At 42.3% G+C, this 16,872-nt stretch overlaps 2 protein-coding genes across 2 annotated transcripts in view; one reads left to right on the forward strand and one right to left on the reverse strand.

The window, feature by feature from the left end:
* LOC133345555 (conopressin/neurophysin-like) overlaps positions 1-16,872 on the forward strand; it is a 559,395-nt gene that overhangs the window by 539,097 nt on the left and 3,426 nt on the right. The window lies entirely within an intron of this gene.
* Positions 1-16,872, reverse strand: part of LOC133345551 (dedicator of cytokinesis protein 1-like) — a 209,175-nt gene that overhangs the window by 169,802 nt on the left and 22,501 nt on the right. Inside the window, exons 19-26 of the mRNA XM_061556432.1 lie at positions 16,695-16,869; positions 15,219-15,316; positions 14,775-14,864; positions 11,039-11,139; positions 6,422-6,556; positions 4,962-5,073; positions 3,998-4,068; positions 2,455-2,561 (exon numbers count right to left, since the gene is read on the reverse strand). Coding sequence (XP_061412416.1) covers positions 2,455-2,561; positions 3,998-4,068; positions 4,962-5,073; positions 6,422-6,556; positions 11,039-11,139; positions 14,775-14,864; positions 15,219-15,316; positions 16,695-16,869 — 889 coding nt within the window. The remainder of the gene's footprint in view (positions 1-2,454; positions 2,562-3,997; positions 4,069-4,961; positions 5,074-6,421; positions 6,557-11,038; positions 11,140-14,774; positions 14,865-15,218; positions 15,317-16,694; positions 16,870-16,872) is intronic.

Consider the following 16,872-nt stretch of genomic DNA (forward strand, 5'->3'; position numbering starts at 1 on the left):
AGAAACCAAAGCCCAATCGACGAACCTTGAGCCAAAGCCTAAAACCTTTGATAAATCAATACAAATTCTGACATCTGCTGCAAAAAAGCAACATCCTGAAGGGATATCGGAATAGCCATATGCCATGTTGGCAACCAGAAACAAAACAGATCTTTAGACGGTTCATTTGAACTGGTGATCAAGATAAGGGCACTGCACTGCTGGAGCCCAAGAAAATGTTGGGAAGATGTTGCTGTAGGCTTGGACTTCACTCACTCCAGCCACAAAGCCTGGCAGCTCCTCTGGAATCGAGGTGCCTCAAAATCAACAGAGCACTGATCACCATCACCCACAGCAGCTTTCCACAAGCTCACCCAAACAAGCTGTCTGGGAAACAAATCCCAATCGTCTTGAGTCAACTAATACAAGCAACATATCGACCCATACCATATGCGCGGTCGCTAAAAAGTCCAAAAAGACACCGGGATATGAAGGCCTGTCTCCTCAATTCCTAAAGAGCTTGCGACGGACAACCATGGCTTGCAAACCTCTTCACCGAAATCAACACCATTCCCCTGGCGAACATTCTGCTACCCAAATATCTGCAGGCATGCATAGTGCAAGGGAGTTCACACGCTTTCTGGCCAACGACAACCTTTCCATCAACCATGACCTCAACAATTTACCTTGCCACTGACTCAAGTCCCGATCCCCCTTCTGGGATCGCAATTGCAGAATCCTAGAATCTCACCCAAATCCAGAAGAACACTGGCAAAACCGAGTGGAACAACACGGACATCCAGAATAAACCCCTCATTCGAGGCCCCAACCTTTCACCTCCTTGCTTTTACATTCCTCGGAAAACACCCGTGTAACTATCAACAACATCACAACATCGACAGGCCAATGTGTACATATCCTTCACGAATGTAACGTTAAAGACGAGCCACACAGTGCAATTGTGGCCATGCAACTCAAACCATGGACCACACAGTAAATGACTCTGGTCTTTCCTCTTCAACTGAGGAACAGCAAAACTAGATGAACTTTCGACATTGGCATTTATCTCCACAATATATTGCCATGCGCAAGAATGTAAAACTGTGCCATTAACCTGGCCATCTGATTCTTAGGTTTTTTCGGTAAAGTCACGTAGGTAAAACATTTAAATAAAAATTAATAAAAGTAAAATAAAATAAAAATAAAATAAAAATCACGACGTTTCGGAGGCAACACCAGCTTCCATCTTCACCTGAAGACGGAAGCTTGTGTTGCCTCCGAAACGTCGCGATGTTCTATTTATTTATTTATTTTATTTTTATTTTTTACATTTTTATTTTACTTTTATTAATTTTAATTTTAAATTTTTACCTACGTGACTTTACCGAAAAAACCTAAGAATATGAATCCTTGCAGTCACGAAAGCTTCAAATCTAGAATTCTGGCCATCTGAGTTCAATTCCCAGCCACGGCTAACATCAGGGGCGAGCGGTATCTGAAAAAGTTTATTGGGCGCTCCCTTCAACGTGCACTGACCAGTGTGGTGGTCAAGCAAGCCCCACGACCAACGCACTGCGTATGTGGGCGGGTGGAGAGAGGCGTGACGTCAGAGCGACACACGGACGTTGAGGAATGCGGGTGACATCATTAGGCAGATGTGCGCGGTGACATCTACTCCGTGCACTTGTCTGCCCATGCGCCAGACGGCCAGCCAGCCAGCAAACCTTTATTTATTATTATTATTTCGATTTAAAGCTTTCGTGACTGCAGGGATTCATCTTCTTGGTTCTTTCGGTAAAGTCACGTAGAAGGAAAACAATAAAATGATAATTATTGTTTTATTTTTATTATTTTATTGTTTTCCTTCTACGTGACTTTACCGAAAGAACCAAGAAGATTATTTTTATTTATTATTGTTATGTTGCTTGTTTTACCCAGGAAAGCCACACTGACTCTCAATTTTGTTTTTTCAGGAGGGCCATGCGAAGTTTTTTTAACAAGTAAGGGGCGATTGTATAATCTCAATTAAGTATTTTGGAGGTAATATTTTCTGCATTGGCATATTTAGCCAATACCAGTTCGATTGTATGCTTTTGTGAGCTATGGCAGAAAGCTGCAGAGCCTGAAGGAAACCCATACAGAAGAGGGAGGGAAAATACAAACTCTACAAAGACACTCAATTCATAATCAACGTTTTTGGGTTTAGATCTCGTTATTTATAAATGTGTCATAAATAAGTTATGACACATTTATAAATAACGCGATCTAAACCCAAAAACGTTGATTATGAATAATATTGGTCGCGAAAGCCTACGTGTTAAAATGGCACTCAATTTGGGAATTGAACACAAACCCCTTTGCTGAGGCACCATGATGACCACTGCGCATCCCTGCCACCCAAATGATAGTGATGTTTGTTGCACGCGCCTTGACATTGTGGGCCTTTAAAAAAATGTGGCATTGAAAGAGACTCACCGTGGTCCTTGAAGAGAGTACTGTGCACGATATCCGACATGCAAAGCTGCTTCTGGCGGATGAGTCGCTCGGGAGACACGCTGGACATGAACCTCACAAGCAGCTTGCTATTGTGATCAAGACAGAGTAAGAGAGAAAAACAACATTGGTGATTATAAGTTATGATTTAATAACAATACCCACACATGGTGTATGTGTAATAAAGGTCGTGGAAGCGACTTCTGGAATCCGGTCTTTATTTGTCTTTCATTACAACACTCCTTCACGCTGCTGACAGGCAGCGTGAGAGGGATAGAAAGAGAGAGACGCGTGCAGCCACGTGGCAGCCTGGACCCCCGCTCTCGCGTGGCCTCTCCCTCTGTTCGTTCCAGTTCTGACCACGTGTTGTTCGTCTCCACCCCTATTTAATACCCGGGTCACGTGGTACCTTTCCACCAATCCTGGTTAGCCTCTATGGAATATTCCAGACTCCATCGTAGGCTCCCGTGACCACGCCCCTGACTCGTCTCCCCATTGGCTGTGGCTAAAGCCAGCAGAACCAATCCTCTACTTACAGCTGTCACCTTTCCATTACGTCAGGGCCACGCCCATAGGCTTCCCCCCATTGGCTATGGACCAGGACTGGCAGAGCCAATCATCGTGACGAGTTGTGATCCGTCAGCGACCCGGATATATTCTCACATTACATATGTATGCATCAATAATTCTTTGCGTATTCAGAAGGGACAAATTTCATACGTTTGCATGTGTAAGCCATCTCAGTGGACCGTGATAGCATACACAGTACAGCACAAACTTAAACAAATTTGTACCCAGTGATATGTTAAAGCCGATGAGCAAATCGGCTCGAACAATCTCAATCTCAACAGATATCGGGAGCCAAGCAGGGTTGGGCCTGGATATCTGTGGACATCTGTGAAAAAGAGCTTCATAGCTTCTCGGATTCCTCCAGTCCAAATAAAGACTCTGAAAAGATTCTGATTCCGATACTGCGTGGACGGTTGAACTCAACAAGTAAGCAGGTTGTCGTTGGGCTTGCAAGGCGATATTGTGGGCAATAGAGCAGTGCAGCATAATCCACTGTTGTACTACTCTGTGCTCCACTATCTATGTTGCCCGCCTTCAGCAACCGGCATTGACCAGCATGGTGAAGTAAAATCAAACAACCCCCACGAATGGGACGGCATGTCGACGCCCTCATCCATCAAAGGATTCACAAAATTTATGTGCAAGGACACGTACAATACTTTAGAAGTGTACGTTTTGTTATTTAACCACTTGAATCAATATTGATCTTCGTAAAATCATGGTGTTCACAACTTGAGTCGTTTAATGCATTGGACAATGACACTGCCTTAAAAGCAAGGGGCACTGCACGAAATTTCACCTATTCATTTAAATAGATTTGTATCATTATGTTAGGGGAGTGGTATTGATAAATGTGTTCAGTGTTCGTAGGCTTTGTGTTTGTGAACCAAATCCAAATGCAAGCAGCACATGTGTGTCGAAATGCAACGTTCTCCTTTTTAGAAATGTGACTCACCTAAGCTCCACTTCTCTGAACACCTGCAGAAGGTCTGGAATGATCCTTGGGAGGTATTTCAAAGCTCCACCCTGAAAGACACGAGCATGAATGTGCAAAGCTCTTAAAATTGCCAATTGGAAAAAAAATAGCGAACAACAAACAAAATACACTGGAAAAGTAACCATCATTTATCATTAGTTGTTTGCGAGTAGATTTATATTTGTCCATAATAGAAGTTTTGGGTTAAATCGCGTAAATATATAAATGTGTCGTTAAACCAGCCACCACCTGACACAGCCAACTAGTAAGGGTTGTCGCATAAACAGAACATGCCAATTCGTCACTAGTACAGCACACCGGTTGTGTTGGCGAGCCAAGCCACAAAAGATTTGGTTCGTTGCCATGCTTTGTTTAATTTGATTTGTTTTTTCTTTCGTCCCTTTGGTGACCCAGGTCACTCTTGCGAAATGAAGACTAACCCTGGTCTCTCGAGCGCTCAGCTGGTGACACGAAATAAACTCTAAAACTTGCATAATGGATAAATGGAACGTTTATTCCATAGCTATAAGTACACGTGTGTTTTTATACAGTTACGCAAGCACTCTCAAGGAATGTCAGAAGAAATGGCATATTACGGCAACTCATCCTTCATCATTCTGGCACGACGTTTTTTTTTAAATAGAAAAAATTGTGATGTTCGATTAATCAAGTCACATGTTACCAAAATGAGCATCGACATCTTGAGAGTGCAGTCAAATGCATAATTCCTCAACACATGTTACATATTTAAGCAATAGATAACCGTGAGATACTTCGGTTAAAAAAAGTAATTGTGAAATTGAGAGATAACAAAAAATATTCAATGTGTCCACAAGTGAAAATGTGGACTGCTTTTGGAACCTCGCTGCTCAGACGTGTTAAGGCATTGCAGTGCATTAACATAAGACAGCAGTTTTAAATGTAAATGTGTCTGCGGTGATACCTGAGCAAGTAGCAATTTGTCCGTCGATGCATTTCTCAACATGTCATTTAGGGAAATGAAAACCTGCATGATTGACTTCTCAAATGCCTCCTTTCCTTTGCCTTCGTAAAGCCTGCATTGAACAAATAAATTGGGGAGACAAAAATAGGAGCAATTAATTCAATTCTAATACACTTACCACACGAGCTATATTGTGCAATGCATGGAAACTCAGGTTATACCTTTGGCTTATTTCAGAATGGGATTGACCTGCTGATTTTAGCAGAAAGAAAAATCGGTATTGGTTCCGTGAATGGGTACAATTGAAGTTTGGAACATTACTCTATCAACAGAAAGTTGGATTTTTTTTTCATCATGAGAATTTGCAAAAGTATGCATGAATTGCAATTATGTTCACGAATTGATTCTTATTAACTGTTTGCTTACAATTGGTATCAACAGCGTCAAGGTACAATTAAGGATTTCATGTTTTATTGTTGTACTGTATCGTATCACAATCAAACAATTGTGCAAGAGTAAGAGATTCGAGAATAGATTCTTATCCAGCATTGTGGAGCTGTGGTGCACGGTTTTTAAACCAGCACTTTGGCGCTAAGGGTTGGCAGATCACATAGAGCTTGGTGAAACTCATAAACCTACTGCGTTATGAGGTGGCCAGGAAACATTCATATATACCAATGATTTAAATTTCGATTTAAAGCTTTCGTGACTGCAGGGATTCATCTTCTTGGTTCTTTCGGTAAAGTCACGTAGAAGGGAAGTAATAAAATAATAAAAATAAAACATAATAAAATAATTCTCACGACGTTTCCCCCACAACGCAAGCAGCCGTCTTCAGGTGAAGAATGAAACACTGCCAAGCTTGGAGCGTATATATAAGCTGGGTTGGAGGTGGAAGAAAATTTGTCAAACCCATCTGTGCAAACCTTTCTACATTTTCCCCTCATATCCAATGCGGGATTTATCCAGGTACCCCAGGTTACTCTCACATAAAGCAAAATAAAAAAATATGCTTAAAACGATCCTGGCCAAACATCCCAATGGCAGATCCTCTTGAATACAAATCTCAAGACTCGGTGGGAACATGAGGTGTTGTAGCCTTTGGCTGTGAAGCAACCAGGAGATCGCAGCACAAATATGGATTCCTGAATGTGTAACTGTGCAGAGCTTTGAGTGTTATGTCCTCATATTGTGTGGGGTTTTCCCTGAGTATTCCAGCTTCCTCTCACGTGAAGCCAAATGATAATTTTTGGAATTGGCCAAACATCCGAAAGCAGGACCGTGCTGAAAAAAGTATTGAGAATGTGTTGCCTTTCTAACGAACCAAATGTCTTTTTTTTATGATCATTCTATGTTATTGAAAAATAACACGTATAATATAATCAGTTTACAGGTTAGTGAAAAGTGGGAGCAGTTTCTATTTGATTTGTTAGAGTTGCACAGCTGCCCTACCAACTTACTGCCCAAAGAGAATCCTGGACGCAACAATGAACTTGAAAATATACTCCAAGGCCTTCATGATTTTCAAAAGGTGATCTCCGTTTTCCATGGTGGTACCGTCAGTGATCTTTCTCTTCAAGACTTTTGTGAGCTTCCTGCAAGAGTCAAATGAACACGTGTGAATGTTAATTTTGGTAGCGCTACCATGGTGTTAAGAGAGCGAAATCCACTTTGAAACAGGCTCACCGTATTTGATTCTCCCCCAGAGTGCACATCAGCAGCTCAGTCATATATTAACCCAGTCATGTGAATCCCTCTTTTCCATTTAGACTATTAACCTAAAGTAAAACTACGGATAGAGTTTGTATGTATTCTAAGTAATGAATATGTACATGCACAATTCATACGGCGTAGGCATTTTAACAAATTCATGTATCAAATATTATACACCTAGTAGGTAATGCTATTTTTCACCATTATACTCACACAATTAAAATAATATAAACTAAATGGTAGAAATATGTGAAAGCAAAGCTACAGCCCTGCAATTGCTTGATCAAAAAGGGCCTCCATTAGATGCAGCTGTAGAGAGCATCCTCAATTGGGTAGTTGGCCTACTCTTCCACACTGGCCAGACGTCTTGGCAGGGGTGGGAGCGTACCCACACTTTAACCCACTGCACACGGCCTGCCGATCGATGAACTGAGATGAAGGCATATATTGTGATGGGACGTAACCAGTGTACAAGCACATTGTGGCAGATTGCCAGTGGCATGCTGCTGCTTGTGTAACGGTGAGTACAGTGGAGTTGGCAATCCAGAGGTCACTGGTTCGTTCTTCAGGCACGGCAGTTGAAACAATGGGCAGGTTTCTTAATCTCCCTTGACTCTGACCACCATACATGTGTAAATGGGTATATTATAGGCAGGCTGAGAAGAACAGACATTGCACACGTGTAGACGTCAAAAAACACCGTGTTGGAAAGTTTAGGACACAATGACAGCAACATTCAACAATCAATATAACGGAGCCTTCGCATCTTCTTGGTTCTTTCGGTAAAGTCACGTAGAAGGGAAGTAATAAAATAATAAAAATAAAACATAATAAAATAATTCTCACGACGTTTCGGCCACAACGCAAGCAGCCGTCCTCAGGTGTCGCCTCGACAGACATGGTTTTCACCTGAGGACGGCTGCTTGCGTTGTGGCCGAAACTTCGTGAGAATTATTTTATTATGTTTTATTTTATTATTTTATTACTTCCCTTCTACGTGACTTTACCGAAAGAACCAAGAAGATGAATCCCTGCAGTCACGAAAGCTTTAAATCGAAATTTAATTATATTTTATTTTTATTATTTTATTACTTCACTTCTACGTGACTTTACCGAAAGAACCAAGAAGATGAATCCCTGCAGTCACGAAAGCTTTAAATCGGAGCCTTCGCAGTCAACTCGCTGAGATATCTAAAAGAAGACCAGAGCACTATTCATTACGGGTAACAGTATTTACTTTCGGGCATGTTGGAAGATGTCAATTCCATCAGGATAACATCAATAATTGGCAAACGAGTAGTTTGAGGATTTAAAATATAATTTTCAGGTGGTCACAGTTTAAGGTATCTGCAACGGTCTCTTAAAATAGTAAACCCGGCTGCTCTTGTGCTACATTAATCATTTTATCTCGACAACTCTGGGAGGTTTGAGGATTTCACGGGCAGATGGAACTCCTTGAGAAGTTTAAAACAAAGTTGATGCTATGGACTTTATGCTGTGTGGCTGTAACTGAGAGTATCAGGCTCGTATTTGAAAGAGATCAGACAGCTTTGGCATTAAACTTTCAGAAACTTCCTGCCATGTGCCACGTACAGTATTTGGATGTCACACTGGCTTGGTTTGTCAGCGAGGAATATGAAGGGATTTTTTTTTTTCCTCTGGGGATTAAGATGCCTCTACATTCTATGCAAAACACCTTTTGTAGCTTTTAGTCAACCCCCGGTCAAGTTCATTGTATTTTGGCACATGACAGTTTCATAACTAACCTGACACAGTGAATCAATTATAATTGAGTGCGTTGAGGATAATGTTTCTCGGAAGGTAAGCTGAAATGAAGTAGCACGAACACGTCTTCGTTTAGGAGATGATGATGATGATGTCGCATAGTGACACTTTCTTCTCTGCAGATGAAGGTGCCTACCCATATCATTACATTGCCTTCACGGAAGAGCAATGTAAACGCGTAGATTCTGATCCACTGTAACATAATGTCATGGTCTCCACAGGATTAATACAAAAATTTAAAACACAACATCCACATATACTTTTTTTTTACATGACAAAGCTCAAACTATAGCATTGATGCTTTTAAAAGATTAATTTGTGCATGTCTAAAGTAATGCAAAACTGATCAAACGGGCAATTTAAATAAACTTGCATATGAAAACATAACCTTTCGGCAAAATTTGTTTTCAGTCTCAATGCAAAAGCCAGTCTCTTGGCACATTATACATCAAACGCAAAAACGAACTTGATTATGTTTCTTTCTCAGCTGAAACAAACATTGACCACTGCACAACGATTCATCGTGTGTTTGGAGAGATGGCGCAGTGGTTATCGTACTGCGCTTTGAACCCAACGACCCGTGTTCGATTCTCGGCTAAAACTACCTGGCACAGAGAGACCTTCATCCAGAAAGTGAATTGACAAAAGGCAAAACGGTGTTGTTATTATTATAATAATAATCACCCATTATAATATTCATACCATCAAGGGGAATTCGGACAGCGCTGTTTCAATCGCACAGCGCGGAAGTTAAAACATCGCTGCATCCAGCAGAAAGATCGGTATACCACAGTGCGTTGATTGCCACGTCGCGTGTGATGGGTGTAAAGTGTCTATAACCCTGTCTCCCCACGATGTTTGGCCATATCATGCATCGAACATCAATGCACTCTGGCAGGAAACATATCACTGCGTTTTGCAGGACATTGAGTGCACATTTCAGTGTATTGGCGGGCATCAGAGCCCAAACCCCCATATGTAACGTGTCCCGGCTATCACTGTGTTCGAGCAGAATATCCATAAAGTTCAAGAGTATGTAAGTTTACATTTAAAAGATAATCACAGAAGAAAAAAATTGCTTTTGCACATGAATTCAGTGTTTAACACTTCACATATTGGGAATTATATTTGCCTAAATGTTTAAAAAGTATTAGGGTACCGTCAACTGAGACTTCTTAGCCCATGGCATTTTAAATCATGACATACACACTAGCCATGTAATGATCAACCCACACCCCAACCCAGTGATTAGATGGATTAGCCTAAAGGTACCATTTGCATGCACACAGAGTTGCATATAATTTGCATCTAATTTGCATAAATAATACACAATCAGTTCTAAGCCACACAGTTGGAAGCATCTATTGTGAATGTCAGACTCGATTGTAATTGACAAATTCATTAAAAAAAATTGCATGCCTAATTATAAAAGTCGACTTTGAAAATTAACTCTGAGTGTTTCCCACATTTCAGGAACACTTTAATGGAAAGATAAATGGCTTCAAAGTGTCACCACGGACTTGCACTTGGCTTCAATTCTCAACATTATCTGGGAGCTGTCCAGGGCTGAGCTCCAGAAATACTCCCCCCAATGTGCAGGCAGGCAGGCAGGGGGGGGGGGGGGGTTGTCGCAGAATCCAAAATATTCCACGAGAAATTAAGCCCTCGATGTGCATCAGGCAAAGGACTGAGCTGTGCTGTTGTTTTCATTGCTTTACGAGTAACACGTACGGATCCCGTCGTTGACACGTGACCACATGGACTACTCACAGACACACTAAAGAACATTTCGATTTAAAGCTTCTTTCGTGACTGCAGGGATTCATCTTCTTGGTTCTTTCGGTAAAGTCACGCAGAAGGGAAATAATAAAATAATAAAAATAAAACATAATAATTCTCACGACGTTTCGGCCACAACGCAAATTCTTTTGTCAAGGCGCTCTTGCCCCCTCCAACCCAGCTTAAATATACGCTGCCAAGCCTGGTGGTGTTCATTCAGACGCTGTCTTTCCGACAGACCTGTTCTTCACCTGAGGACGGCTGCATGCGTTGTGGCCGAAACGTCGTGAGAATTATTTTATAATGTTTTGTTTTTATTATTTTATTATTTCCCTTCTACGTGACTTTACCGAAAGAACCAAGAAGACTAAAGAACATGTTTGTGTTAACACTTCTGTAATTCTTGTCCAGAAACAAAACTGGCGGTGATAAAAGTCAGTGCACAATCACAAAATAACAAAAACTCAACACATCCATCAATAACATTAACATTGCCTTTAATATGTATAATGGGTGATCTTTCTGGAGATAGCCCTGCTTCATAAACCGCAGTGAGAGATCTCACTGCCATTTGTCCACTGCCCTAAGAGAAAAAAAATTGTATAAAAGGTGAACTTTTTGTACAATTCCCAAAACGTTTGCTTCTATACGTATATATATCAACACATATATTTTTTTTTACCCCCTCTTTGAGGGCAGCATTATATTGATGAACTGTGTTGCGTTTCTTGGCAATTGTTGGAAGCAAATTCGGCTCCATCTGTTCAATGCTTTGAGTAGTCGGGGGAGTACACACTTACTCGTACGCCAGCGTAGCACTGAAGTGCTGTCTGATGTACGCCTCCAGCACCGGGTTAAAGTGCTGGAACTTCCTGTCTGCGATGAGCCCAATAATGAAAATCTGCAAGGAGAAATTACAACAGTTAAAGGGAAGCGCTGGTACACACCGATTATTAGGCTGTCACCGTGAAGCTGCTGGGCTGGTGGGTGCTGATTTATTTCCAAATTATCTCGCATCTAAATGGTTTGCATAATACATGAGCAATATCACTGTTATGTTTCTGTATTTCATTGGCAAATACATTAAATGACTTTGCTCTAGATTGCAAAATGCTATTTGTAAGGGGAAAACGCTAATTTAATAAATAGCCTACAGGTTCAATGGCCTACGCTATCACTTGTACACTCGCTTCAATGCTTAATCTCGCGTATTGTTTAATTGCAGGCCGTTGGCATATTGATGTTTGCGTTTATTGAAAATCATCACTTTCTAACAATATTAAAGCCAAATATTTTACAAACACAAGAGGTCTTCCAGCAATCATATTTTTCTTCTGTCACGTGTGTTTTTAAGGAATATTTCCTATTTAGAACACACGGTTGCTTGCCCAGATGGCAGATTAATTGTGTGGTGAGAAACAAAGAGCTATCACGATTTTAAATAAGAGGGCAAAAAAACGTATATATGTCACAAACAATAATTTCCCTCATTGTTTACCAGAAGTGACTGCGTTAAGGACAAGACTGTAACGCCAAGTATTCTAAATGTTATCGGGCACTGACATAAACGCAACTGACATGAGCTACTCGTACTTTATAAACATCGAATTCTTACCTTTAAAGAGTACATATCCAGCACGGGATATCCAACCCTGGGTCAAATTATAATCATGGCCATGAATACCGCACAAACGTAAATAGAAAGCACACACCTATACGTCCAATGCCAGACAATTACCAATTAACGCCATCTGTGAAATATTAAAACACTTGAGGTGGATTATAAAATGTTTCACTTGTTAATCTTAGGAAAGGGTAATGAGGCTCCATCCGTTAAAATGCTAAACTGACGTTAAGAATGTGTTCCCTGTAGGAAAGCACGAGTAACAGCCGTATCGCGTAGCTGCAGGGCAGCCATGTATACATAAACGCAGGCGACAGTTGTTAGTGAATGCAGTTGGGTTTTGATCTTCGCTGCTAGCATGACCACAGTGAAGGATTTTGTGGTAAACAGAGCGATTTATCAAGCAGCGTTGAGGAAAAAAATGGACCAGATGGACCGTTCCTTACAAGAGCCGAGCCGCTGCAGAGGTGAAACAAGGTTGCAGGAGAAAAATCCTTGCGCCAGGTGAAAAAAAATTAGATATGTTACCACATTGGGAAGAGACTAATGAATCACCTCTGGGTACTGGGGAGCACAGAAGCAAGTGGTAGCTAAAAACGTATTTGCATTTGCTAATTTAAATTGTGAAGCAGTGTAGAATGTTTAGTTACGTACTATAATGCTATTGAAGCCTTTATACTGCTAGCAATGTCCTGGTTACACCAGCCTACAGGGGATTATTGTGTCCGTCCGTCGTGCAGGGAGGGGTTGGGTGGAGGGAGTGGCTGGTTGGGGAGGGTGGGGAGGGACTGGGTGGGGAGGGGAGGGTGGGGCTGGGTGCGGAGGGGAGGGTGGGGAGGGGCTGGGTGGGGAGGGGAGGGTGAGGAGGGGCTGGGTGGGGAGGGGAGGGTGGGGAGGGGCTGGGTGGGGAGGGTAGCGCTGGGTGGGGGTGGGAGGGGTGGGGCTGGGTGGGGAGGGGAGGGGCTGGTCACCCCGTGGTGCCCTTATAAAACTCAACGTTTAACCTACTCACGCCGACTTGTGCCCGCCCTCACAGTCGGGCATATTTGCGGAATACACCACGCCGCCGTTGACGCTGGCCATTGACCGAGCAACCCAACGTTCCTACCAGCTCCCTCCGCAGGAATGTGTTTTAACCAAGATAAGAAATCAAACGATTGAGACGCATATGAAACAACATTGCATCTTTTGCAAGTGAAACCTGGGTTAAAACCCAGTGCTAAATAAATGTATAGCATTTGAGCACAGGACCGCGAGACTGACACGTATTTATATTTAAGAAGAAGCTACAACAAGATGATTAAAATGGGATTCTTTTTATTGCACAAGTTAATATTTTTTAAAACTATACGATCGTAAAGTATCACTATTATCCCCTCAGATGTTTTTTCTCCAAACAGCACGTGGCAGGCTTGAACAACTATTCCAATAGAACCAAGATATGATATATATGGTAATAGTCTACTTGCAGCTAGTGCATTGATGTGTTATCAGTTCCCCCGTGAATGCGATCTGTTATTATTTAAATTCTCACCACTCTGAGCAGCCGGCACTACATCCAATGTTTCCGTTTTTTTATATTGCCAGCAGTTACTATATATATAAAAAGGAAATTTGTGAATATGTGTGTCTGATCGAAATATTTAGCATACTTCCCGACATGCAACAAACTTGAAATTTGGCATGTGGGTAGCTTCCAGACTGTACACAATGCAAAAAGTATAAAAATTGACTTTTATATTTTGGGGGGGGGCGGGCGCAATAATGGATATATTGCACGGCAAGTGAGCGGTGACGTCACATCTGTGATGTCACCCACTTGCGGCAGCGTCACACAGTGTGCCTGCTGACGTCACGCACCCCCCCCCCACCCTCCGCGTATCAATCCAAGACAAGAATCCAAGTCTCAGGCGAGGCCGGGTAGTAAAGCTCGTTGCTTCTATAAATTAGAGAAGGAAAAAGGCTGTTAGAAGACCAACAATTATAAATGTTACTGTGGTGTGGCTTATATGCGGTACAGTGAAATCTTCGAAATATATAAAAATCAAATATTGTGTGTGGGTTTGTGGCGGGGTTTGTGTGTGGGTTTGTGTGTGTTTGCGTGCTTGGCTCTCTAACGGTGGGGTTTACGTAAAATAGAAAATAGCCAGGTACCACGCCATAAGCCCCGCCGTGAGCAAGCACTATTCCTTTTTCACATCTGTCAAATTTTAATTAGTTTAATTAGCGATTTTGTACGATTTTTGTGTGCTATCTCTTTATTTATTTATGACGCGTGCACGACCATACCAACTCACGCGCCTTTGGTGGGGGGGACGGCCCATGCAAAGTCGCACGCCTTCGGTGAGAGTAGGGGGACATTTTCTTTCGCGTTAAAAATGCTATAAAATACACTAAACACTGAGCTTAAATCTTCACTGTGTGATGCCCCCCCTCCCACCCCGATGCGTGCAGTTACTACTATATACAGTCGCTAGATGCTACCACTATAGGCCGTAGATATTACTGCAGAGCGGCCGGGGAGATCGTGGCTGGGGGGGTCAAGGGTAGCAGCCCAGACCCAGCCTGCCAAGGTGCCAATCTAGGCGAGGCCGGAGGTTCTGCACGGGACTAGGCCTCACCACGCCACTGTCAGGTGAGTACTTTGTGCTATAGAGTCGATAAATACTGCTATAGAGTCAGAATGTACTACTGTAGTGATAGCAGGTACCACCACAGTCGGTATGCACTGCTGTAATTATAGCAGGTACCACCACAGTCAGTACGCACTGCTGTTAGATTTTTAAGAGTAGTTTTGAAATATTTTTAAGACCCGGGCACCGCGGGGTGCTTCCCGCTAGTGGCTTATAAAAAGTGAAATATCGATCCTGAGTGTTACAAGGGTGGTAATTTCCATGACTAGAATTTCTTACCAGTGCATCGAACACAAGCTCATCGTACTTGTCACTTTCAGAATTCTCCATGGTGATGTTGAACAGGGCATCAAGAGTATCTTGCAAAAACTAAAAAAACACATATATGTTGAAAAACAATGCATTTACATTACATGCTTCTGTGATGTGACCGTTGGCATACTGGATGTAAAATACATCAGTGGCAAGCAATATCTTAACCAGTCCTGTGCACCCCAATTCACCAACAAGCATTGAGCAGTGTGGTGAATAATGGACACAACAACAGTCATGATTTACATACTGTAGCATGTGGAGGCCATCCAGCGGTCCATTAACACAGAGCACTAAATGAAAGTTAACATTCGACATTACATATGTATTCAACCATTGTGCGGGAATTCATTCGATGCAGTTACATACCAAATCTTTATCACCTGATACAAGAAACGTCAATTACGTTACCTTTACAACTTCTTCTCCATCCACATTCATGAGCTTCTTCAGATTCTTCTCCAGCTCGGCAGGGTTCGAGCGCCATTTCAATAGGCCCAAGAGATCAACTACAGCATCGTCGGTCAACACAAAGTGGAGGAGACACTCAGAACAGTCCATTTTATTTTTTATTGTTCCTGTTTGCGAACCGGCCAGGTGGCTCAGCGGTAGAGTGAGCGGCTCGCAATCAGAAGGTTGCGAGTTCAATTCCTCGATGGCGATTAGACTCAGCACATTAATAAAATATGTACTACTTTGTGGGTAAGTCACTCGTGGTTGTCCTATCGAAAGACTTTCTCCCACCACAGGAATGTGGAATTTAGACCACGTTCAAGGGTGTAAATCGCATATGAGTACCGCCTCAATGCTCATTTGAGCAAGAAATCACTTTTGAAATCACATCCCCATGCAATTTGTTCAATAACTCAGCCAAGATTTCAAAAACATATTTTTCCCACGTTGCTTTGTTCGCGGCTGTGCTGCATTCGGTCCTCAAGAAGCTCCCACCCAGCACGTGCAGAGAAACGTCAGACGTCGTGCCGACAAAAAAACGCACGGCACGAACCAAAAACAAACACATCAAGAGTTCACATTGTTGATTTGAAGTTTTCGTGACTGCAGGGATCCATACTCTTTGATTCTTTCGGTAAAGTCACGTAGGTATAAAATAAATTAAATCACGACGTTTCGGGCGCAACACAAGTGCCCGTCATCAGGTGAGACAACCACAGCAATTGTTTCTTGCTGTAGTTGTCCCGTCCTGATGACAGGCACTTGTGTTGCGCCCGAAACGTCATGATTTTATTTATTTTATTTTATACCTACGTGACTTTACCGAAAGAACCAAAGAGTATAGTTCACATTGTTGCAGACGCAACATGTACCCCGTGGCTCACTTTGGTCTCAGGTTTGCTCAGTAGTACACTGGCACAGACAAAAGATTGCAGGTGGCAGAGCAATCAGTTTTAGAGCTGCAAAGCTGTGCCCACCATCTGTGAGGGAAGCACCCTCCCCTGTTTGTTTATTAAGCAAGATTAAATCCATAGTGTATTTATATAACTTAGCCTTTTCACTTGAAGTGAATATGCCGCATTTATTTTATTATTTCTTCCCAGTTGTTTTACACACTACCGCGTATAATCTGATACGTACGAATGTACGTGTCATGATCAGCTGTTGCTTTTTTATGTTTTTAAAGTTGGCATATTTATAGCCAAACTATCAATGCTTTAAAAAATAATTTGCCATTTTTAACGAGAATGAATCAACGTATGTTCCATATTTAATTTCAAGCTCCTTTGCCCGCCATTGCTGCTATATTTTTGCGCGTTACGTTTCTGCGCGGCGCTTCGCCACGGCTGTAGCGCATAAGTCGCTCTGCATTAAACAAACAAAACCATTCAATCGTAGGGCCGTTGGTTTTCGCACGCAGAGTTTTGCCCTCACAGTTCTGGGTGAGCTTGGTGGAGCAAACAAGCGTGGAGATGAGAAAGCGGTCCTTGCTGCTGAGCGACAGGCCGGTGCCGGAGCAGGCCTTGCTGGCAACGTTGTCCTCCACTTGCATGCGCGTGGAATGCAGCTCCTGGTACGCGCTCACCTCCTCCATCTTCCGGCTGTCACCCTG

This window comes from Lethenteron reissneri, chromosome 22, assembly GCF_015708825.2.
Source record: "Lethenteron reissneri isolate LAM-NWPU_2019-01 chromosome 22, ASM1570882v1, whole genome shotgun sequence".
NCBI classification, from domain to species: domain Eukaryota; kingdom Metazoa; phylum Chordata; class Hyperoartia; order Petromyzontiformes; family Petromyzontidae; genus Lethenteron; species Lethenteron reissneri.